The sequence below is a fragment of the Hipposideros armiger genome, unplaced genomic scaffold (genome assembly GCF_001890085.2).
Source record: "Hipposideros armiger isolate ML-2016 unplaced genomic scaffold, ASM189008v1 scaffold_796, whole genome shotgun sequence".
NCBI lineage: Eukaryota > Metazoa > Chordata > Mammalia > Chiroptera > Hipposideridae > Hipposideros > Hipposideros armiger.
In genome coordinates, this window is record NW_017732146.1 from 687,169 (window position 1) to 712,682 (window position 25,514).

At 41.2% G+C, this 25,514-nt stretch overlaps 1 protein-coding gene across 2 annotated transcripts in view; it reads left to right on the top strand.

Annotated features, from left to right (window-relative positions):
* Nucleotides 1-25,514, top strand: part of NEDD9 (neural precursor cell expressed, developmentally down-regulated 9) — a 196,374-nt gene that overhangs the window by 66,886 nt on the left and 103,974 nt on the right. Inside the window, exon 2 of one of the 2 annotated variants that reach the window (XM_019628479.1) lies at nucleotides 5,796-5,983. In XM_019628479.1, the coding sequence (XP_019484024.1) occupies nucleotides 5,972-5,983 (12 nt within the window). In that variant the 5' untranslated portion in view covers nucleotides 5,796-5,971. Of the gene's footprint in view, nucleotides 1-5,795; nucleotides 5,984-22,247; nucleotides 22,481-25,514 lie in introns of those variants that run through there. The other variant, XM_019628480.1, reaches the window with a different exon arrangement.

Sequence of the window (25,514 nt, forward strand, 5' to 3'; positions counted from 1 at the left end):
AAACCATGAAACACCATTTTAAGCCAAATATTACCAAGAGGTTCAAAATCGAAAGCAGCTAAGACTGGAGCTGCTTGGGTCAGAGGAGAGGTGAGGAGCTCAGAGCCTTCTCCCTCATCTTCCTCCCCCATCCCGCCACCTCTGTTCCCACAGATGTGGGAACCGCACTCCACAAAAGTGACCCAGCTACTCCTCAGATCCCAAGTGAGGAATCTGAGATGCACAGAGATTATGATCTCATTTTAACTAATTACACCTGCAACAACCTTATTTTCAAATAAGGTCATATGTTGAGATTTGGGGGGGTTTAAGACTGCAACATATGAATTTGAGGGGTACACAATTCAACCCATAACACTTTTTCTTGCCGGGTTTGGATGAAGGTCTTGGTTAAGCCAAGGAAGACCCTGACACCAGATGCTTAAGGGGAAAGTGTGAGTCTATTTGACCATTGCTGGAAAGAAGTCAGGAGAGAGAGAGGGTGCATAGAAAGATCCCCCTGAAAAAGCAAGAAAGGAAGGCACTGCAGCCAGGGAGAGGGATTAGCTTGAGCACGAGAGGAGACACTTCCTTTATTGTCACAAGGACATGTGGAGGAGAAAGGGATGAGTGTAGATGCAAAGTGAATGTGCAGAAGTAGAGGACGGAAGTTGAAAGTTCACTTCAGATGGTGCCAGCTTTCTTCATGAAGCCCGATGAGAGACTGCCTATTGAGGCTGACAGTGCAGTATGGGATTGGGGCTCAGTAGAAGGGCAGGCAAAAAACCCAGAGACTTAAGGAGAGCAGAGAAAGTCTGAAATAACCCTGTGCCTAACAGACAACAGCCAGCGTGTCTCAAGTAGGCACACAGTGCATCAATACAGAAGAGGACCTATTACCACTGTAATAGAAAAATAAGAGAATGGGAGGGTGGGCTGACCAGGGAAAGTGAAAGGGCTGCTTAACAGGAACACGGGCCCAGATGGCATCGGTGACCATAAACTTACAGTGGCACCATCTACAGGGTGTGTGACTTTCCCAGAAATGTTCAACAGCTGGGGAATTGAAGTAGAGAAAGTAAACAGTTGAGTTCATCCAAGGCTGGGCTTTGCCCAGGAGGGTGCACTAAAAGGACAAAGCGGCAAGGAGGTTACGAATATTGGCAAGAGGAAGGAAACTCGGGGGCCCAAGGAGGTGGAGAAGGAAGCGGGCAGTGAGGAGGCTGTGACAATTTCTGCTGAAAGGTTTGAGCCTGTCCCTTGATTTCTGTTGACCAGGGCACATGGTTATTGCTATCTCCTGGAGGAACAGATGTTACCAGATGTAGCATGCTAATGAGCTGTGAGCTGATGGGCTCCCCCAGCTGATCTTCCTCCTCTAAATTGGTCCTGACTGGTCCCAGCTGGGTAATTCAGCAATTTGTGCCCAGTGTTGCCACAACTGTCAGAGCATGCTCTGGGGACATATGCGACCCTATGAAAGGATGTCAATGCCAACCACATGTTTGGTGTGTTGGTTCACCCTCTAGGCCAGCCTGCTGATCTGTGTGTTATTTTTAAATGCCGTATGGGCCAACCCTGTTTATTTGGATTTTATTACTGTGAATCTTCTAAAGTTATAGATTTTCTCTTAGCTACCATATTTCAAATAAAAAATGTGGATATTATAAATATTATTAATATTATTATTAGATACCTCTATTGATTCTACTAATGCTATTAGTAGTCAACTCGGAACTCCAAGTTATTAGAATTCCTTTGGTTTTTTATTTATTTTTATTTTTTATTTTTTTATTGTGAAACAAACATTTTTTAAAAATTAGTTTCAGCCATACAACACAGTGCAATAGTTATACTTTTTACCCCTCAAAGTGACAACCCCCTTCCCCCAATCTGCCGCCCCACTCCCCCCCATATCGTACATATCTATTACAATTCTCTTGACTCCACTCCCACACTATACTCCACATCCTGTGACTATATATATATTCAATTATAGTTGACATACAATATTATACATCAGCTTAAAAAAAAGAATTGCTTTGCTATCTTAAGATGCAAAACATGGAAATTAAAAAAAGAGAGAGACTTTTTAGTACTATACTTAAAATCTTTCTAGTACAAACTGGCTAAAACTAAGAAGAAATACCAAACATTATCAAGAGCAATGGGGGCTCTCATACCCTACCGGTGAGAATATAGATTAGTACTTGGGAAACAGTTTGGCATTTTCCATTAAAGTTGAAGATATGTATATTTATTATCAAGCAATTCCATTCCTAGGTATATGTCCAACAGGAATAGGTAAAGATCTAGTTAGCACTATTATTCATGATGGCCTAATACCAAAGACAATTCAGTTGTCCATCAACATTAAAATGGATGGATATCCATATAATGGAATACTATACAACAGTGAAAATTATAAGCTACAGCTATAGGCAATGACATAGATGAATTTTACAAACATAATGCTGAGTGGAAGAAGCCAACATAAAAAAATATGTACTGTACGATATGTTTTTTCATGGTTCAAAACTAGGGAAATGGACTGTAGTATGTAAGAAAGCAGTCTTCAGGGGTTAAAGTATGAAGAAAGCACAGAGGGGAAACCCATAACTGTCAGGACAGTTATCTTTAGGCTCACCCCCAGCATTGGTGGGGCTTAAATGGAGAACTTCATATCACGGGCCTAAATATTCAAAAGTTGTAAATTAAACCAACAAGTTAATAAAAGATGTTTTATCCTCCTACCTTGACAAATATACCTTCATGGCAGCCTGGAAAGTTAGATTGGACAATAGAATTCTTGGACTGCTTAGAGCTTCTCGCTGGAACATGTGACACAAGAAGAGCTGGCCCCAGGGCCGGCCAAGTGGTGCGATGGTTAAGAGCTGGCTTGGGACGCCAGAGGGCCCCAGTTCGGATCCCACATATGAGGGCCAGTGACACTGCCCTCTACAGCTAAGATGCTGAACAACAGCTCAACCTGGAGCTGGGCTGCCGTGAGTCGCCGGCAGTGGGTTGCCATGGGCTACCGTGTGTAGCCAGCAGCCAGCGTGAGTGGCCAGGAGCCGCCGTGAGCAGCTGTCCAGAAGCCGGCGACTGATCTGCCTCACCTGGGAAGAGCGCAATGATGGTGCCAACTTGGGCCAGTGAAGCAACGTCCTCCACAACTAGACTGAAGAACAAAAGAAAAAAGGATAGCAACTTGTCTGTTCCCCTTCCCCCAATTCCCCAGAGCTGTTCCCCTCCCCCAATTCCCCAATAAAAAATTAAAAAAAAAAAAAAAAGAACTGGCCGCAGACCCCGGGACCATCTATCTTCTGCTCCATCCCATACTTCAAGGGTCTTTGTGTTCATGTGTGTACCCTCCTTAGTCCTAAAGTCTATCCGTCATCCACAGCCTCCTACAAATATCTGCCCCTAGGTGACTCCTCAGGAAGGTAGACCTGAGGCAGAGTCCTGGGAAGACCTGGGAGTGGACATAAACTCATTTGCCTGAGGAAACGAAATATCCCTATACTTGGCACATGGTTTACAAAAGGAGTCGTGGGTCCATGATGGACATGGCCTCTTGGCCCCACAGATTCCTGTCCCCTTGGAAAGGGACAGAGCTGGATGAGAGTCAGGAATTCAAAACACAAGGCCCAACACAAGGTTCCCTATGTGGAACTTAGGGCAGTACTGCCTTTAAAGGAAAGAAAATGGTTGGTTTTATGGGAAAGACACCCAGAAAACTTCTGATGTTCTGGTGGTATTCTATGGCTTGGCCTGGGTAGCAGTTACATTTATAACAATTTACTAAGCTCTGTATTTATTTTATACAGTTTTCTCTAGGTTGTTATATTTCACAATAAAGAATTCATGAGATATCTCTCGATAGATAGAGATAGATAGATATAGATATAGCTATAGATATATGTAGTGCCAAAAAAATGTACACGCATTTTAAGAAAGGAAAACTGTATACCCATAACAAGAGATGAACACAAGTCACATTTGACTTCTGCAATTAGAAGAGGTGTTCAAAGTGGTGACCATCAGAGTCCAGAGAACAGCTTGGGCAACGTGGACCAAAGTGTCCACTTACTGTATTTGCCAGCGTATAAGACGACTGGGCGTATAAGATGACCCCCTAATATTTCCACTCAAAATACAGAGTTTGTTATATGGGCAGTCTATCTGAAGTGTACCTGGCGTATAAGACGACCCCCCACTTGGAGGCATATTTTTCAGGGCCAAGAAATCGTCTTATACACCGGCAAATACGGTATATACAGTTTTTTGGCATTCCCAGTATATTTATAGAGTTCCTAGTGCTGTAGTTTATGGGATCTCACAGGCAAATCCTCTCTGACTGGGTGCCTTTAAGCTCAGACATCTTGGGCAGTTAAAATGCCTCCTCAAGGTGTGAATCCCTAAGGGGAAATGGACAGAATGCTAGAAACTCAATAGCTCTCACTACTGGTCTTCTCCACCATCTGAGGTCAAGATTCTTGGGTGACCATGGATGAGTTCAGACAGAGCAAATGAGTCATAAGCCCATGCCCTCTTGCCTAGCCACTGCAAGTGCCTCAGAGGAAAATTCCTTTCCCTCCCTCTTAACCACGATTATAAATACTGTGTTTATCTAACCAAAATTATAGGAGGCTGTTCTCATTCTTGTAGAAGTGAAAAGACACGAACTCCCAATTATCTTTTGTTTGGAAAGCAGTTCTAGGAAGACTTCTCCTCCCCATAAAGGCAGCCAGATCAGTCCATTACACCATTTGCTGAACTTCTACTATATGTCAGACACAATCCTTATTTTTCTGCTCCACATCCATTTAATTGTGGGTTTTTTTTCATTCTTGATGGGAAAAACACTTTCCTTATACAAATATTCAGATTCCTGGTCCTCAAAAAAATTTCTGTGTGCCCCACATGGTTTACGTATCAAGGTTTTTCAAATATGGTCCATGAAGAAAGACACACACACACACTCACACACATCATCATCATCATCATCATCCCAAAACTGAACCTTATGGCTGCAAGATGATGAAAGGGAAGTGAAAAACTGGACAATATTAACCAACCAAAAGCTCAGCCAGTTTTATTCCCCAAAAATCAAATTGTGGGGTTTGCATCTGAGCTATTTATAAGCCACATTGCCAAAACACCATTTTCCTCATATTCAGGAAACAAGAAAAGCTTATGGCTCCAGCAACCTTCACAAGCTGCTGATGAGAGGTAGCATCAGGCATGTTTGGTGGCTTCAGAATGATACAAGTAGCAACATATTAGATTAGTTTAAAGGGAAATAATGAGGCAGTGGGGTGGAGGGGAAAAACAAGTTAAATCAACCACAGGACTAAAGTTGTGGATTATAGACAATGAAGGATCACTCACTTCTACATTTCTGCTCCAATAAGAAACACTTGGCAAACATCACTCAAGACTCCTCCCAAAGTTTACGTTCTCCCTGTATCTGTGCCTTCACCAGACCCACTTCATATTCTACCAGAGTACCTGTGACATTTTATGGCACTGTATTTTTTGGTTCCCCCTATTAGATGGCGGTTCCTTGAGGACAGGTTCATATTTTGTACGTCTTTGAAGTTCCAGCTAATGTGTATTAAGAGGTCCATAATTGCTTTCTTTGATTGCATTGATGAATGAATGAATGAATGGATGAATGAATGATGGACTCCATTCATGAAGCTGTGGATTTGGCTTTTCCAACTGCGATGATGCAATCCTTAAGTGATGAAAAGTGCCTCAGCCTTCCCAAGGGTTTACCCACTCTTCATGATTTTAACTTCTCTTTGCAGGTTCAGGAAGCTGTGAATTCCATAATGTCACACGCGGGCATGAGAGCATCGTGTATTCTTTAAAGTAGAGTTATGAAAAGGAAGAAACTGGTCAGCAGACTAAAACATTGGAATTGACCTTTGCAAGATCCAAAGCTCCAGCATTCCTTGGCTTAACGGAGGAACCGCCTGGGAAAATGTGGGCAAGGGTGAGTAGTGATGGGAAAAACATACATCCTTTTTGTCCGGTTCAATTCAGACTGATTCCATTGAAACGATAATACAAATGGCATTCCATTCTCACCCAGGATTGCAAGGAATATTTGAAATTAAAAGATTGATTTTAGACCTCCACGTTTTGCTCTGTTAGGTGAGTCTTTTCATATGGGTACACTGATGCCCACGGAAAATCCTCTTCCATTCAGAAATCTCTGGGGAAGCAGTCTTCCGGGTTACAGCTGGAATACTCAGTATAACCAATGCCCAAGCAAGTCTGGAAGTTACACTCACTGAACTATTCAGAGGCTGAGTACCTCAGTTACGGATTAGCCAGTTCTCCAGTGCTTCTTCCCTGTCTGCCAGTTACCGTCAAACCATTTCACTTCCATTCAGCCATCCCACAAGAAAACCAACTCGGCTTAGCGTGGTGGTTAGGGTTAAAATGGTCAACTCTCCTACCTGACTAAGGCTCCCTAAAGGTTTTGTGGAAATTAAGTAGAAAACTGGTATGTAATTGCACCTATTAATTGACTTTTAAGGGAAGCAGGCAGCATTGTATGGTGTGGTGGCATTGGGGTCAGGCAGACCTGGCTTTATGTCCTAACTCCTACACTTATCAGTAGAGTACCCTTAAGCCAGTTACTTGACCCTTCTGAATCTCCGTTTCCAAATTTGCAAAATGGCGATAGGAGGATTATCTTGAAATTGAAATGGGAAAGTGCACATAAAGTACCATGTGCTCAAAAGAAAAAAAGGTGAATTCCTTTATGTGCTGACATCATTAATTTGTTATCTGCATCACATGGAAAAGTAACCATAAGCACAAATAAGAAAGCACTGGGCCAGGTCCCAATTCCAAAGAGGGCTGGACCTCATTTGCAAGGACATTGCTGTAAGTTAAGTAAAATGACAAAAGTTTTCTTTACACATTTTGATAAGTATTAAAAGAATTTCTGTGGAAGTCTTTAAAAATCATTTCGATTGTCATATCACTGTAATGTTTTAAAGTGAAGTAATGACCTCTTAAAAATCCCCCTAGTCCTAAAATTCTATGACAAAAATCTGTCACAGAATTGGGCACCTCAGAGGCTTCAACCAAACCAAATTATGAATCTGAAGTGGAACAAATTACATTTATTTGTGATTTCTTAAGTCATTTGATGTGAATATTAATTTCTTAATGAAGAATGAAATGAAAACCATGTCTTCTCATTTTTTAATACCAACTCAGCCAGTTTTATTAAATGAAAATAAAAATAGGACAAATGACACAGAGAGAGAGAGAGAGAGAGAGAGAGAGAGAGAGAGAGAGAGAGAGATAACATTCTATAAAGGAAGCCAGTATTTCATTCCATATAAGTCCCTGCAATGAACATTAGTACTGTGTTATTTCAAACGCATGTTGATTCTCACCTTTTGGGTTCTAGACCTGGAAAACAGACAATTCTACTGCCTGAAATCAATTTGCTTTAAAATTATCTATATTCAGAGTCCAAGTGTTCTTTGAGGTCATTAATTCAATTCTACCACTTCTGGGTTTGTTTGTTTTTTTCATCATTAAACTTTATTTCAACATTCTACACACACACACACACACACACACACACACACACACACACACACACACAAACACACACAAAAACACTTACATGTAACTTCATGTTAGACTAAGTATTAGAATGTAAATATTTGGAAAGTATTAGTATCACCTAGTAAAAAGGAGTATTTTTTCCTTGTCGTTAACGCTTCCTAAGGATATATTCCTGCTACTGTTTTGGGGGATGTGTGCCGGTTAAAAATATGGACCTGAATTTACACTGTCTGATTTGAACCTCAGCACAGCCACTAACAAGTGGTATGACCTTGAACAAGCTATTTAACCTCTCTGTGCCTCAGTTTCTTTACCTATAAAATAGGGATGAGAGTGTAAATTGTTTAGAGTTATGTTTTGGCACAGACTCATTGAGCATAAGCCTCAGTAGAGGATTCCAGTGAAACCTGGAGTTGTACAGCACATAAAAAGTGAAGTCTGTACAGCTAAAAGAAATTCCTAAAGGGAGAAGTGGAACATGAGGAAAGACCTGGTAGGTAACAGACTGGGCCTATGGGAATCTAGCTTGGGCGAGGCTTGGTTGCCCTCCTGAGCTCCGTGATGCTGAGATTTTTCTGGTTCCAGAAGCAACAATGAATACAGTATGAGGGCATGGCCAATAAAATCCTTTAAAGAAACTTATGCTGAACTTATAAATACTCTTAAAAGTAAGCCCCTTACAAAAAAAAAATACTCAGCAAATAACAGCAAGCCCTGAGGTCATTATGCAAATGTCAATGAGAAGAAGGTAGAGAGTACACTCACACCTGAGGGCTTCAGGGAAGCCAGGCACCAGCCCCAGGCAGCCATATTGTGCCTTTCGGAAGGAATCAATGGTGTGGAGGCAGCTAGTTCCACAGCCAGACCAACTGTACTCATGCTTCTCAGTGAGTTGACCTAGGTAGCTTGTTAATTGTCATAGTGTGTGTGTGTGTGTGTGTGTGTGTGTGTCGGGGGGGTATTTACACCACAGCAATCAGCAAAAACTACACATGGGACTGCTTGGTTTTGTTTCATTTTCAGAGAGCTAGTAGTTAAACATTGCCCAATGCACTGCTGGGGATGAAAACAGGGCTGGCTGAGAAACATGGAAAAACTGAAAGAAAAATCTTTTAAACTGTAGATTTTTGGGGAGGGGGGCACATTCCTCACTTTTCCCCTTTATACTAAGGCAGGAAGCTGGCAGTTGGACATGGTCTGTTCTGGTTCATCTAAAACCAGACTGAACTATTGCTTCACAGGGGACCAAAAAGTGTTGACTGACAGAATTTGCAAATTTTGTCCTTCTTTCCCATCAAATACAAGTCCACTGCAGGTCTAAAATAGCTGTTACAGTGTGTATTTATATCTGCCATAGGTCTGTGATAAAGTCCTAAAAAGGGAGATGCAATAAAGTGGAATAATTCACATACTCTTTTTTTTTTTACCCCTTTAAAAATGTGATTATTTTGACATATTTTAGGGAATATGAAAACTCTTAACTACTGAAAATTATCATCTTACCTCCTTACATCTAAATGACAAATTAACACATTCAGATTTCTAGATTGTTCTGTGAAGGTAAAGATGAAAGAATAGGGATTGAAATGAAGAAGTAGCTCTAAATCTGCCTTTATTGGTTTGCTTGGGCTGCTGTAACAAAGTGCCACAGATTGGGTGACTAAACACAGAAATTAATTTCCTTACAGTTCTGGAGGCTGAAAGTCCAAGACCAAGGTGTCACAGGGTTGGTTCATTCTGAGATCTCTCCCCTTGGCTTGCAGATGACCACCTTCTCCCTGCATCATATGGTCTTTCCTCTGTGTCTTTCCTCCGTGTGTCTGTGTCCTAATCTCCTCTTCTTATAAGGACACTAGTCATATCATACCGGATTAGGATCCACTCTAATGATCTTGTTTAACCTCAGTTACCTCTTAAAAGAACTTATCTCCAAGTATCATCACATTCTGAGATACCTGGGAGTTAGGACTTCAACATATGAATTTGGGAGGGGGGACACAGTCAACTAATAACACTGCCCAAACTGAAGCATAATTTATCCACAAGAAAAATTCAATTTAACAACATCACAGTTTGAGTTCCCAGAGAAGTAAACTCAGGAGAGATAGAGATTGGGATGCAGGAGGTTTATGAGGAGCTCTCTGTGAAACACCTACAAGCAGCGGAGGATGCAGGATAAGGCAGAAGAAGAGGCAGACTGCAGTATGTTTATAATAAAGGCCCTGGCTAACAGCCTGGGCCCTCTCATGCCGGGGTGGGCTGTCAGAGCTGTCTAGAGCTGAAGCAAGGGGCTGGGCCTTTCTACCCCTGCCTGGACCAGACTTAGGATGTGGGCTGTCCCACAGAGGATGCATGGTGTGCATTATGAGGCTCTCTTCAGCTGAGGACAGTCTCAGGAGGGGAACCAGTTGAGAGCTGCCAGTAGCCAAGTTTTCAGGAGCTGACAGAATAATTGATCAATCTTATGTAGGGTCTCTGGTCAGTGTACTGCAGTGTCCACAACAGAAGTTCCCCAAGTAAATGGAAGAACTTACTATTATCTTCTTAAGAAATTTCTCATCATATCTCTCAGTAGATTAAACAGTGAACCATTATGAACCCTAAAACATTTGCCCCAATGCTGGACACATGGAAAATGCCCAGCAGAACGGTCAGCAAGTGTGGCTTAGTAGGAAAAGTGTGCTCTTGGGAGCTAAAGAGATCTGGTTCAAATCTCTGCCCTGTTATTTCTTAATATTTCATACCCTCTCTGAACCTCAAATTTCTCCTCTACAAAATGAGGATAATAATACCAACTTTGTTGGACTGTTGCAAGATTTAAACAAAAAATATATATTCAGAGTGTTTAGTACAATACTGGACACACAAAAAAAGGCATCCAAAAAGAATTAGTTCCCTTCCCTTTCTTTCCACAAATAGTTAATTGGTGATAGCCAACAAATTACAACCCAGCTTGATCTCCTAACTTGGAGAATATGTCTCAATTCTCATGTGATCAGAATCACCTGTAAATATTGTTAAACGAGAGCTTCCTGGACCCTACTCACAGTGACTCTAATTCAGGGCATCTAGGGTGAAGACCAAGAATGCACAATTTTAGCAAGCTCAGTGGTGTTTCTGAGCCTCGGAAAACCTTAAAGCTCCTGCTCTGGGCTGTGGATATGATTTCAGTTAGAATGGGAGTCCAGTGCTTAGAAGGTGTCAGAGATCATTTCTATAGCCCTGCATTGTCCTTAGTTCTGTTGATGTGGATATACCTGTCACATCACAAAGACCTTCCCCCCTCACATAAATGCTGTGTATTCCAAAACTAAAATGTGCATAAATTATGCATAAGAATCAAACCAATTCTCCTTTTCAAGATGTAGTTTTATTGAGGCATAAATCACAAGTAGAGGGCAATTTAGTGCAGACAGGAATTTTATTAGAGGTTGTGGATCCCTTGAGCTTGTCTGGAAAATTGGAAGCATTTTCAAAGATGAAGTGTCCTGCAGGTGAGAGGCACGTCTGGATGGAGATTTAACTTTCTTATTTAAATCAAGTAAAATTGAGCTCCCTGGATGGGATTGCTGGAGACTTTCTGTGTTTGATTACTGGTCACAAGGCCAGCTGCATTACAGAAATTATACTGTCAAAAAGACACTGACCAAGGTCCAGAAAGTAAACAGGAGCTGGAACACAGAACGTGACCCCAGAGCATAGATGGGCTTTCACATCCCTACCAGACATTTTCCCTGATTTAACATGGGCCATGTGGTTTTCCAGTGTCTTCTGTGGCTTTCTTTTCCCACAGAGAGGCCTCATTTATTGTAAAATATGAAGCTTTGGGGGTTTCTTGAAAATGGTACTTTCACTCAGTAAAAATATGTCAAAATGAAAATGCTATCTGTGGGAATTCAGTCTGAAAAAGGATTAAACTAAGAACATGTCTATTTCCCCAAAAATGATTAGTATCCACCCAAACCTAATCACTTTCCACATGACAAAAAAAAATTTCTAGAAGCAGCAAAACAAAAATATTACAATCACTGAGAAGTTTATGGTCACTCTGTACTCACTATCTCCATACAAACATCACAAGTGCAGGAATCAATGAGCTTTTTTTGTTCTTAGAATTATTCTGAGTTCTCTTATTGATGAGGGAGATTTATGTCATCATTTTCCCAAAATTTGCCTTTATTCTATTTTTTTTTTATTTTTTCTATTTCTCCAGGTTTGACCAGGGTCTTCTAACACACACAGAGTCACTGTTACACCAAAAAGAACTATGCCTCCTTTAGTATTGCCCAGAGCCCCCTCGGTCTTACATTGGCTCATTTAGAGAAGCATCTTTGAGTATGACACCCAATTAAACAGTAGGTTTACACGTGTACATCTAGTGCCTCCTTCCTGTGTCCAGGTCTCTTTCTACTTCTGCCCTGTACTCTGTCATTCCTTAGAGCTGGAAGAACATGTTAGTGAGGGTCGCAGTAAGCTGCAGTAACAAGTAAACCCTATAATCTTGGGGGGTTAGCACAGCACAGTTTAGTTCTTCCTCCTCCTCCTGTGACAGTCAATGGGTCTCTTGGGTAACTATCCTCAGGGATCTTGTTTTCTTCCATCATGTGGCCCCATCACCTCAAGTTCCTTCACTTACAGCAGTGCAGATAAGAAGAGAGAGGGTATGGGACATTTTGGGGCAGGCCAGAAAAGTGGAGTAAATCATTTCCACCAGTATTCTGTTGACCCAAACAAGGCTGAGAAATGGAGAGAAGTACAAAGAGGCTAATAGTGTTTGCCCCAGAGAGTCCTTAGATGCCCCTGCTTTCAATCACTTCAAGTGTATTTTGTTGTTGTTGTTGAAGTAACCAAGACCCAGAGAACATAAGTTACACAGAGTTAATCAGTGACAGCTCAGTTGAGCGCTAACCAAGAGTCCCCTTGTTCATTCCTATTAATTTCAATTAATGTATAAAAGGGCTTATAATAACTCAAGAAACAGTTGAAGCATTGTTTCTAGAACTTCCTGCCCAGGATTCCAGGGTGAGGAGGACTATGACCACCCTGCTGCAAAACCTGCAGTTCCAGTGCAGTCCTTTCAGTCTGAGAGCTGGACAGATGAATGTTTCAGGGAGCAAGTGCCAGTAGCTAACCCTAATTACAGGAAATGCTTCTTGGCTCCTAAGGGATATAAAATTGCTTTGCAGGAAGTCAAGAAAAATAGAAACAGAATACACTATAATGCTTTATTTGAGGGCCAAAAGTCACCTATCAAGACTGTGTCTTGATTCTGTCAAGATTGCTGAAAGGGTGGAGACAGAATTTTATACAGAGAGCAATTTTGGATGATGTCAGCCTGGTTTGCAATCAATACATTGGCTTATAGAAAATACATCTTGAAAGATTGTCCTCTTCATAGTTGAGATCAAATGTGAGGAGAAACAGAATTCCAAAAATTACCTGATAAAGAATGAGGACTGGGAGCAGGAAAGGATAGATGGTCTTCTTAACAGGCTCTGAAAGCTGTCTGAAAGCGCTGCTTCACTAGTGGAAAAATACTCTCGTGTGGAAACCTGGATAAACCTTTGCCTGACCTCTGACAATCTACATCAATGTCTATTGAACACTTTGTTGCATACCTATTTTTTAAAAGTCTAGCTTCATCATTACAAAGGTTATATATCTGGATTTTTGGCCTGAATTTTGAAGTTTTAATCTGGAGATCTGACACTGAGTAGTTAAAGGGTGCATAACAGTTCTGTTAGTTTTAAGGGTCTTGGGCAAACTATTTAACATTCTCAGGTCTCCCTTCACTCACCATAACCACTAGGGAGGGAAAAGAAGTAAAAATAATACATACCACTTGGCTGGAAATTAAGGTGCTGATTTAATCTAAAATTTCTTATCACATAATTTCAAATAACAACAATAATAGAAATTAGATTTACAACAATGCAGATTATATTATGTTATTCAGCTGCCTTTCCCCAAATACAATCCCATTTCATAGATTTACAGATCTGATATTAAAAATATAGAATTTAATTATACGTGCCTTCATTTTTCAGTCTTTCTAACGCATTCTCTTCTTTCCCTGCTCACTGTTCCCTCTTTCAAAGAAATTGTATCCTTATAAATTGGGGAAATATTGTGCCCATCTTATTAACAGCGTATTGAAGCCAATGAAATTAATGGGTCTGCTGAATCACAGGTTAGTTTATTGCAAAGCTTGGGCTCAAATCAATTGTCAGAATAGAGAGCAGGAGGGATAGAGGTAGGCCAGTTAGGTATCTTCAAAGAACTTGGAAATAAGGTAGCTTTCAGAGTTAGACTAATAAAATGCAAACAAAATGCATGCAAACTAGTGAAATAGAATGTATATAATTAGTCAGTTGTGGAAGTAAGCCAAGAAATCATTCATCTAGATATAAAATAGAAAGAAGTCTGTGGCAGCATATCAAACCCTTTGATCTGAGGGTCCAGTAACGATGAAGATGTACATGTGATTGTAGGTTAGTGAGAAGAAAATGACGTGGCTGCATCACGCCTGTTTGGATAAAGGCTGTGTGAACAGGATTTGGTTAGACACGGAAGTATTAGAAAGAATAAAAGGGTCATAGAGGCCCTCTGGATGCCAGAGCCCATCAACCTGGAAGACCTAAGGAAGAGAGTCTTGGCAGTGTGCACCAAGCAGTATGAATCCCTTAGCCAGACTATCCTTTTTGTGGACAACAGTGCCTCAAGTCATTGACAGTAACATTCTGAGATCAAGCAAGAGCCTGATACTGATTCTGTAGACAACAAGCAACCTTGTGATAATTTGGCTCCTCATGTACTGAGACTACTGACAGAGCTGCCTCAGAGCTTTCTGGTCTATTTGCCAGTTGTATTATTATTTTAAATTACTATCATTATATTGATGCTGTGAGCTGGCTCCACCTGAAGCATGCCAACAAAATCACTTTTATGAAACTAACAGACCTTAGACCATGGTATATTCTTCAAATTAAATACCAGCTTCTGGGGTGCACCTGGGCAGGCAGTAACGTTACCTAGCAACAACTCAGGCTTCACTCTGTGCTCCTCTTGAACTACCGCTGAACCAGCCACATGTAATTTTGACTGAACCATACATAAAGTCAGGATCAGGATGTTCTAATAATATGACTGCCTTTAGTGATCTGACAGAACAATTGCCATGTTGTAAGCCAGAAGCTGTCTGCAGAATGAAGGGATGGAAGGAACCTAAAGCATTTAACAGGCCACGTGCTGATTTTCAATTGTATCTGGGACCCTGCCATAGACAACTTCATCAAAGATACCAGTGTCATCGGCAGGGTAATGTTTTCCAGGTTTTTTCACGCCTTATCCGGTTGCAGTAATTGTTAGGTGATAAATACAGTGACAGCTCATTACAAAATTCAGCTTCCAGAAGCTGAAAGGTTAAGTGGCCCCTCTCACCTGCTGGGTGATAGGTGAGCATCTTAGCCCTGTCCTTTCTCCACTCTCCACACCACAGCTCTGTCTGGAATCTTGTGCACTTGGAGGCATTAGATTTCACACAAAACCTGTTGAAGTGAAAAGAAAGTCAGAAGGCCCTACTACAGGATTTCAGGACTATGTGACAGACAGTACATAGAGGGCAGAGATGAAGGGAATAAAAAATACGGCCTGCAAACTCAATGGCATTATCCCTAGTCTCTGCAAATTTTTTTGATTAGTGTGTTACACGTGTGTGTCTGTTTCCCTGCGTGTCTAGGGAGAAGGATTTTATACTCTGTACCCTCATGCCAACTTGTCACATATGTATAAACCCATGTCCATAGATGTTAACTACTAAGAACAGCTTTATTGAGGTATAATTGACATACAATAAACAACACATATTTAAAGTGTGAGTTTTGATAATGTTGACCTATAAAACAATCACCACAATCAAGAGAATGGACATAATCATCACCTCCAAAAGTTTCCTGGTGCCCTTCATAATCCCATCTTCTGCCTTTTTCTACTCCCACCCCATCCCCAGGAAACCACTGATCTGCTTTTTCTGACATTATACATTTGTTTTCAATCCCTAGAAATGTATGTAAATGAAGCACATCGTACATGCTTTTCTTTTTTCTTTTCTGGCTTCTTTTACTCAGCACAATTATTTTGGTTTTCATCTATGTTGTGGTGGTTATCAAAAGTTTATTCCTTTTTATTGTTGCTGAGTAGAATTCATTGTGTAGATAGATACTTGGGTTATTTTCAGTTTGGGGCAGTTAGAAATAAAACTCTATGAATGTTTGTATAAAAGTCTTTTTATGGATATGTGTTTTCTTTTCTCTTGAGTTAAGTACCTAGGAATAGACGACTAGGTCATAAAGTAGGCGTATGCCTAACTTTCTAAGAAACTGAGAAGCTGTGTTCCAAAGTGGTTGTACCTTTATATTCCCATCAGCATTATATAAGAATTCCAGTTTCTCCACATTCTCTCTGACACTTGGTATAATCATATTTTTCTTTTAATTCTAATAATTCCTTGAAGTCAGGTAGCATTAGTCCTCCAACTTTGTTCATCTTTTATCAGTTTTGCTTGTTTGTTTTGTTTTTGCTATTCTAGATCCTTTGTGTTTCCATATGAAGGTTAGAAACAGTGTCAATTTCTACAAAAACAAAAGCCTACTGAGGTTTTGATTGATAAGATGCTGAATCTATAAATCAATTTAAAATACCACATGTATAAGTGGTATTTTATCATGGTTTTACTTTGCACTTCCCTAAGGACTAATGATGTTGAACATCTTTTCACATGCTTAGTTTTCATTAGTATGTCTTCTTTAATAAGATATCTCTTCAAATAGTTTGCCCATTTTGTAAATTGGGTGTTTGTGTTTATTATTTTTTTTCTTTTTAATTAAAGTTTATTGGGGTAACAATGGTTAGCAAAGTTACATAGGTTTCAAAAATACAATTCTGTAATATATCATCTATATATCACATTGGTTTTTCACCATCCAGGTTGTTTGTTTTCTTATTATTGAGTTTTCAGACTTTTTTTTTACCTATTCTGGATACAATTTGTCAGATATATGAGTTGTAAACATTTTCTTCTGGTCTCTGGCTTATCTTTTTACTTTATTAACAGTATCTTTGGAAGAGCAGAAGTTTTTAACTTTGATGAAGTCCTATTTATTAATTCGTTCTTTCATGAATTATGCTTTTGGTGTGGTAGCTACAAAATCTTTGCCTACCCCAAGGTCAAACTATTTTCTCCAAGAAGTTTTATAATTTTGGGTTTTACATTTTTCTCCAATCTATTTTGAGCTAATACTTATATGATGGAAGGTATGGATTGAAGTTCATTGTTTTAGATATGGATAGTCATGTGTATTAACACAATTTGTTGGAAAGACCACTGAATTTTCTTTGCGCTGTTGTTTATATATGCACATAGGCCTATTTCTGTTCCACTGATCTAGTTGTTTGTCTTCAGTCCAATACCACACTGTCTTGGTTACTGTAGCTTTATAATGTCTTCAAGTCAGGTAGCATTAGTCCTCTAACTTTTTTCTTCTTTTATCAGTATTTTTGTTTATTTGTTTGTTTTGTTTTTGCTATTTTAGATCCTTTGTGTTTCCATATAAAGTTTAGAATCAGTTTTTCAATTTCTACCACAAATGCTTACTGAGATTTTGATTGAGATGATGCTGAATCTATACATCAATTTAGATTAACATTTTACCAATATTGAATGTTCTGATCCATGAACACATTATATCTCTCCACTTATTTGGATTCTTTTTAATCTTCTCAGCAATGTTTTACAGTTTTCAGTGTACAGAGAACTGTGAACATTCCTCATTCACAGACCATAAGGGAGAATGACCAATTTCTTCAAGACTGACAAGCTATAGGCACCAGAGACTTAAGCCCTTGTACTGTATTACAGCAATGCAATGCAGGGACTATAAAGAGGGGATAATAGTACCCAGTTCCTAGAATTGTGAGCATTAAATGAGAGAACATAAGTATGCAGTTTACTATAGCACAGGCTGTAGGTCATATTGCTGTGTTCCAATCCCAGCTCCATCACTTACAGCCAAGTGATATTGGGAAATTCACAACCCTCCTAGAACTCAGTTTTCTGACCAGAAAAATGCAGAAAATACTGGTACCTCCTTCGTAAGTATCCTCATGAATGTTATATGAGCTTATTAAACACTTAGAACTATTCTTGTCACTAGCAGGCAACTCATAAATGTTAGCAATAGTTGTTGATTTTATTATTACTAGCACTTAACATGGCATCTGAAATATAGTCAGCACCTCAAAAAAACATAAGTTTTCTTATTAGCTTATATAGCAAAGTAGGCCACTTGGTTAAGACCTTCAGGCATGCTTCTCATCATATTTGAATATCCCAGGATGAACTTAATTTACTGGAGGGAGGTTTGTTCTTAACAGACCTGACCTTGATACAGATCACAGACTCCCCATCCTGCTCCTTGGATGTTGTACTTAAGACTCTGCATCAGACACGTCTATGCAAGGTCTCATGGTAATTGGCTAATTTCCCACAAATAGCTTTACTATTGGCTTCCTTAATTTCTATCTGGCTCATCTTGGGGCCTAAAAGCCCAGAAGAGATTGTATGAATTGTTTTCTGTCATTGCTCCTGAAAAATCTTAGAAAGTTTACCCCCTCGTGGAGATGCATCTACTCTACCCCTGGCCTTTGCTATAGGGTAAAGAAACATCCAGGTCACCTTTTGTACATACTAGACTTGTTTTATGCTATGATATGATTTCCAAATCCTGGAAGGCTCTGTGCAGCTCTCATCACTGAACCACCACTACCCTCTACCTCTATACACACACACACACACACACACACACACACACACACACACACACACAATTTCCATTCTGGCTTGCAGATACAGAGTGCCGAATTAGAGACCTATTTCTGTACTTGATGATTTTGTTCCTTATAAAAACGCAAATGACTTTTGAAGGAAAAATAATAATTAACTTATGCATGTAGGTGACAGTACGAAGTAATAGAAAGAGTTCCAGACCAGGAAGTAAAGGTTAGGATTCTAATCCTAGATGTATTTATTCTGCCTCTGTAATCTAAGCTTCTACTTAAACTCTCTGCTAAACAATAAGGGGATGATGACATTTGAGTAATTCATTCATTCATTCATTCATTCATTCATTCATTCAGCAAATATTTCCTACTACTTATCGTGGCCAGGTATCATTTTAAATGCAGGAGGCACAGCACTGGAAAAAACAAAATCTCTACTCCCACAGAGCTTATATTCAAGTCAGAGAGATAGATAGAGAGCAAATAAAGACCTATGTACTAGATTATCAAGGAGTGGTGAATTACAAGCATAAAAACAAAGCAGAGTAAATAGATGGAGAATTAAAAGGAATGCTAGTTTAGATAAAGTGTTAAAGGAAATTCTTTCTGAGGCAGTGCCAGTTCAATAGAGACCTAAATAAAAAAGAGCGATATGACGTGAGGCTCACTAGTAAAGAACATTCCAGATGCAGGGAGTGGTCAGTGCAAAGGTCATAAGGTAAAAGTGTGTTTGACGTGGTTGAGGAAAATAAGAGACCCATGTGATTCCAAGAAAGAGCTAATCGGAGGAGCATCTAGGGGCCAAATCCTATAGGGCATTGTAGGCCAGCATAATGACTTTCAAGTGTTTTCTAAATAAGATAGGAAACCTCTAGAGGGTTTTGAGCAGGGGAGGGACAAGACCTGACTTATTTTGGAAAGATCATTCAGGCTGATGTACTGAGGACAGACTGTAGAGTAGCCATAGGGAACGCAGGAAGACACAATAGCACTAAACTGTTGCTATAGTGCAAGAGAGAGAAAGATTTGTGGCTTGGATTAGGACTATAGTAGTAAAAGAAGAAAGAAAGAAATGCTTGGGAATATGTTGAAGGATTAGATATAGGGTAAGGGTTCCATGACATGGACTAAGAAAGGAGTCAAGATTGACTCTAATAATTTGGCCTGAGCAAAAAGGAGATGCCATTTACTGAGATCTAGAAGCCTGGAGGAGAAGGTTTGAGGGGGCACACCAAGAGCTTGTTTCAGACATGTTAAGTTGGGTTGTCCACTAGTTTTCCAAGGGGCAGGCCAGATAGGCAGTTGTATATACAGGGCTGGACTGCAGGTCGGGAGTCAGGGCCAGAGACTTACATTTGGAGGCATTTTGTCTGCATGAAATGTATGACACTGGGTGGTGACGATTGCTAGAAGCAAGAAAAGTTGCAACAAGAAGAGGACGATCCAAGAAAAGAGCGAGGAGGAATAATCAGTGGGGCAGAGGAAAAACCTAGAGAGGATGGGAACGCAGTAGCCAAATTTGAGAAGCGTTTCAAGGAGGGGAGTGAGCAAAAACTGCTGAGAGGTTAAGATGGCATTTTCAATCCCTACAATGTATTACTGGATTAAATGAGATAAACACCTGGAACAGTATGTGGAGGTGCTTTGGGCTGCAGACCAAGTACCAGAAATCTCAACAAAAAGCAGCTTCAACAATAAGAATGTTTATCATGTTATATAATACAATTTTGGAAGGAGAGTAGTTCTGAGTTTTGCTAATTAATTAGCTCAAGGATGTCATCAAGGACTTCACCTTTGGGCTCTGCTATTCCCATAATGGCAAGATGGCTGCTGCAGCTCCGGATGTCCTATTCTCTCACAGTGTCCATAGGTGGGATAAAGGGAACAGCCTCTTATCGCTTTTTATGAGGGTGGGATCTTTACCAGTAACCCCCCTGCAGAACTCCAGTTGAACTAAACCAGAATGTGTCACACAGCTGTACCTAAATTAATCCCAGCAGGGAGAGTGATTTAAATCAATATTCACATTTGGGGCTGAGGAACAGTGTCTTGAAGGACACAGCTATTCTAAGGAGAGTGGAAACAGTCAGAATTCTGTGAGAGAGAAAGAAGGATTGAGGGGTGGTTCTTGTTTTAATGGCAAATACTGTCTGTAACATAAATGCTCAGCATTCTAAACATGCACTTTCCTCCACAGCAGTGACACAAACTTAAGAGGTTATGGACGAACATGTATTATCTTGCAGCTAAGATGAGACGTTTATTTCTCCTCATGATAGTGTTTGAGAAACTGTTGAAATGCTCTCCTGTGCCTTCCATAGTGTCACAGAACCTGGGGTCAGAAGAGACCTTGAAAATCATGTATCCTCAATATAAAATTCCCATGACTTTGTGTGTTAGAGAGGGTCCCAGCAAGAAATATATGACCTGTTCAAATTATCCTAATTTAAGAGGAATTCAGAGGAATTGATGTTACGAGTGAGGGCAGAGCATAGTGAGACCATAGGGTAATGCAGCAGCCAGGCTAGTAACAGAGAGGCCTTCCTGTCACACCTGGGCCCCCAGAGGCAGGGCATTCTGAAGGATGGGCGACAGGTGCCGAAGCCTCTGTCGAGGGGCACAGTGAGCCCACAGTGACCTTACATGACTAGGTGACCTGGGGAATAAATTCCCTGACCTCACCTCCTACCTCCCTCCAACTAAAAGCCAGGAGGCAAGCGAGCCCATCAATGGAGTCCCTACAGGTGAGACTCTGGAGCCCAGAGCAGGGCAGAAAAAGGTGGCGCTAGTTCGGTAGGAGCACTTAGAAGATATTCAGTCTGCCTCATAAGGGGAGGCCAGTCACTCCCAAGGCCACTCATTTCACCTGGGGACAACTCTGACTGCTGGAAAGTTTCCAGACAACCCAAGGGGTTCATGCAGAACAGACCTAACACCTGATCTCCATGACAACATTATAGGTAGAGGACAAGAGTATGCACATCTCAGAGCCAAGTATTGGGGCGAAAGTCGTTGAGACTTTAGTTTAGTCCTTGACGCCAGTGTCCAATGGAGATTGAAGGTTAATGTTTCTACATTGCTTTTCCTTAGCAAAGTCGTTCTCACCCAGGGGCGATTTTGCCCCCCAGGAGATATTGGCTACCTCTTGAGACATTTTTCATTGTCACAACTTGAGGGAGGGTCTGCATTTTCCTGGCATCTAGTGGGTGGAGGCCAAAGATGCTACTAAACATCCTACAGGGCACAGAACAGCCCCACAACAGAGAATAACACTGTCCCCAGTGTCAATAGTAAGGATGAGAAACAGCAGGAGCTGAGTTTGAGCAAGGCTGCTGCTGTTCGACCTTCCCTGGGAACAATCCCTGAAGACCCTCCCATGTACCAGGGCTGAAATCTTAGTTTTCAGGGTGAGCTAATAAAAACCAGCACTAGGGCCCTTCGAGAGAAAGAAGGGGAGGAGTTTAGTGGGAGCAGAGTTGCAGGGCTGAGGTGGGTAAGAGGAGAAGAGGGGCTCTTGCCTTACATTTGGAACGGCCATTGTTGAATTTACCCTTGGTCAGCACCCCAACATCTGAGTTGTGGTCGAAGGGGAGAAGTGAGGCTGGGCTGCAGTGGACCCATGCCAGCCACTCAGCAGCCCATGAGCTATCAACACATCCCAACATCAGCTTTTTGCAGGCAAGCATGTAAACAAGGAGAGCAGTCACGAAAACATAAGAAAGGAATAAAAGTTGTTTGGTCTGCTGTCAGGCACAGATTGTTGGAATATTCCAGCCCCAGTCCAAAAGGAATGACCGAACATAACAACAGGAGACATTTGAAGTTCAGATACCAGGAGCCTGCGTTTTCCTTTTGCTGGGACAGTTTCCAAGAGAACCAGCTGCTGGTACCATCCTGTTTTTACCAAGTCCTGGTGAATATGAGTGTCTGTCCAATCACCCACATTAGGACCAAAAAAATGTTTAAATGTCAACTGTGACCACGAATCAAGAGCAGGTGGACTTAGCTTCTGCTCAAGATCAGCAGGTGGGAGTATTCTGAGAAACATTTGTCTCATATGGTAAGTCCTTATTTATTTGGCATCTATAGATCAATAAGAAGTATCGTATTTTAAGTGAATCTTCAAGATACCCAAAGTTTACCCTATTTAACAACAACCTTAACGATGTAGAATTTGGGGGTGAAGAGCTTCCTAAAATGTGTTTCCTTTGCTTTAGTAAATAAAGTATGTTGACAATAATTTTACATTTAAAAAAGGCTCAGGACAATTACTACTGTATTATGTAATAATAACAAAATAATAAGCTTTCTTAAGACCCAGGAGCAATTTTCCCAGGCATTACATGAGTCCAGATCATGCCTTTTTTTGGAGGTGGGGGTCTTGTACAAACTCCGCACGATGCCTCTTTATTCTTCTTTTGTATAGGTCTCAGCTGTTATAAGTAGAGTACCAGCTGATGTATCACCTGGCCAGTCCACCACAATCCTGGCCTTCTAGTAATTGCTGCTGTGGGCTAGGACAGTGGTTCTCACTTTTTGGGAGCATGCTGAAATGCCCTGGGAGGTTAAAAAATGATCCATGCCTGTGTCCCATTTCCAGAGTTCTGATTTCATTAATCAGGGGCATGCCCTGGGCATAGGGACAATTTAAAACTCCCCAGGTGATTGTGTTGTGCAACTAAGGCTGAGCACCACTGGAGTAGAAAATCTAAGATCCTATCCTATTGGAATGAAGCATAAAATAAGAGTTAATTATGAGCTGAGAAGTTTTCCTGTGAATAAGCTTTGGTACGTAAACCTTTTTGGCATGCATTTTAGAGCTCTCTGGGTCCACTTTCTCATTCTTAGCTGTGCTCCAGGAAGTGATGTAAGCTAGGAGAGAGGTAGGATGGGCCAGTGGTGAAGGGCTCAAAGGCTAGAGATCAACTGCCTAGGTTCAAACCTTGACTCTGCCACTTACTGTGTGGCCTTGGACAAGTGTCTGAACTTTTCTGTGCCCCAGCCTCATCAATAAAGTGTTGGAAGGATTAAATGGGTTCGTGCACACACAGAACTGAGAACAGAACCTGGCACACAATGTTATTAGTTCAGGGTCCAGCAAGAAACAAAATTTACTTCAGACGGTCAAGGTGGAGACAGAGGTATGGGCAGGGCTAAGGGGATACACCCAACAGGGGTGTTCAGTACCCAAATACTGCCAACGATGGGAAGCTATTACTAGCTTGGGCTAGAAGGGGAAGAAGTAGTGTTACAGAAACCCAGTGAAAGCTGAGGCTGTGGAGAGACACAGCAACTGCCAAAGAGGAGGCAAAGAAGCAGGGAGTGAGCAGGGAAGAAACACCCCAACCTCTCTCGCCTTCTAACCTCTGAGAGGCCACCCTCTCGGGGCACAGATTTAAGCACGGAAAAAAAGGGGGAGAATTAATCTGACTGATGGGGAGGTGAATGGAGGAGTACCTAGCAGTTGGCTATTAATTAATTACCACTTGAGCTGGGAAGCCACCAGAGAAAGTCCCTGTTGCCCTAGAATGGGTGAACTTGACGCAGCATAGCTGTAGAATCAAGAGACTTGCCCCTCAAGCCACACTCATTCTGGAAGGAAGGTGCGATCATCATTAACATCAAACTGAGATGATTCAGCATTGCTGTGGGCAAAAGTCCAATTGAAAAAATTGTCATATGCTCGTTGGGTATTTCAGGGCTTAGTGCAAAGCCCTTCATCCCTATGGACTGGCTCGTGTTCCTGTGTGAGCCCTCTGCTCACGTGCTCACCTCCCTCTTCTCCACCCCTGCCCGTGTGCATGAGAAGGCAGAGCTCCTAGCTCGCTTCCTTTGCTAATTGGAACACATTCCTGAGCCTGATTTGCAACATACTTTGGAATTTTTTCCTCCATCACTTCCCCACCCCCAAACACCACCTCCTTCTTCTCACTCATGAATGTTGACCTTTTGTCCAAAAAGTCTGCAGCCTTCCAACCTCCCACTTTCTACTTAAGTAGCCACTCTTGGCTCTGTTTTCATTTGTCCTACAAAATTGTCCACGGAGCCTCATTACCTATCGAGCACTGAGTGGCAGAAGTAGAAGAAGTCCCTATCTTCCAAGAGCTTTCATGCTAAGTCTAAGGAGGAAGAGACAGCGCTCAGGTTGATGGGTGGCTTTCCCCGTAGACATCTACGCAGTGTGATAGCGTCCTCTCCACCTTTTGCTACCGTGTCATTTCACAAATGGAAATTATTAACGTTTAGATTCACGCCTGGGTGCCTCTGGAACTTTTCATACTGTGCTGATACACACACGTGGTTGCACTGGAGACCCTGCCGTGACCCTATCTCCATTTACATCAAGTTTTTTCCAGATCCTATGACTAGATATTCCTTTACCAGATTTAATTGAACTATTCATCTTTATTACTCTGTTATATCCATTCCAAGTTCCTTTTGGAATTTATGCTTTCCATCACATGCACGTGGTGCTATAATAGCCATTATTTGGCTCCGTTCCCCTTTGGGAGCCTGGCAACGGTTACTATTGGGCTCTTCTGAGTAAAGAAAGAAGATAACACCCCTCATGTTCCCCTCCCAGTACTTAGGCAGCCTGAAGCAAAAGCACCATAACGTTGGTGCCTAAGCCTCCAGAGAGAACTGGGAATTGAAGTTTACAAAGCCCTGGTGAGATTTGAGCTGGCAGGATTTTAATCACTGATGTGGGTTCAGAGCGGGTTAGAAGCATCAGTAGCAGAAGCCAGGAGCACTCGCTGAACACATAGGCCCTAGGGATTCAATAAGTACCTGCCCTCAAGGAGCTTACATTTTAGAAAAGAAGAGAGGACAAGCCCCGCCCTCCTCTTCTCCCCCCGAAAAAATATAGGCTAGCAAAGAGTGAATGACAGGTAAGTGGTATATAAATAACAACAGTTAGATGGCATTTTAAGAAATCTCTATTGCAAGCATGTCCCTTCATCAGGACTAATTTTCTACCCAGGTAATTTCCATTTCAACTGGTATTGGTGGGATATTGATGATATTTCTTAACTCATCTCTGTTTCCACATGCATCATTTTGGTGGCTGAGGAATGCCCCCCACTTCCAAATCT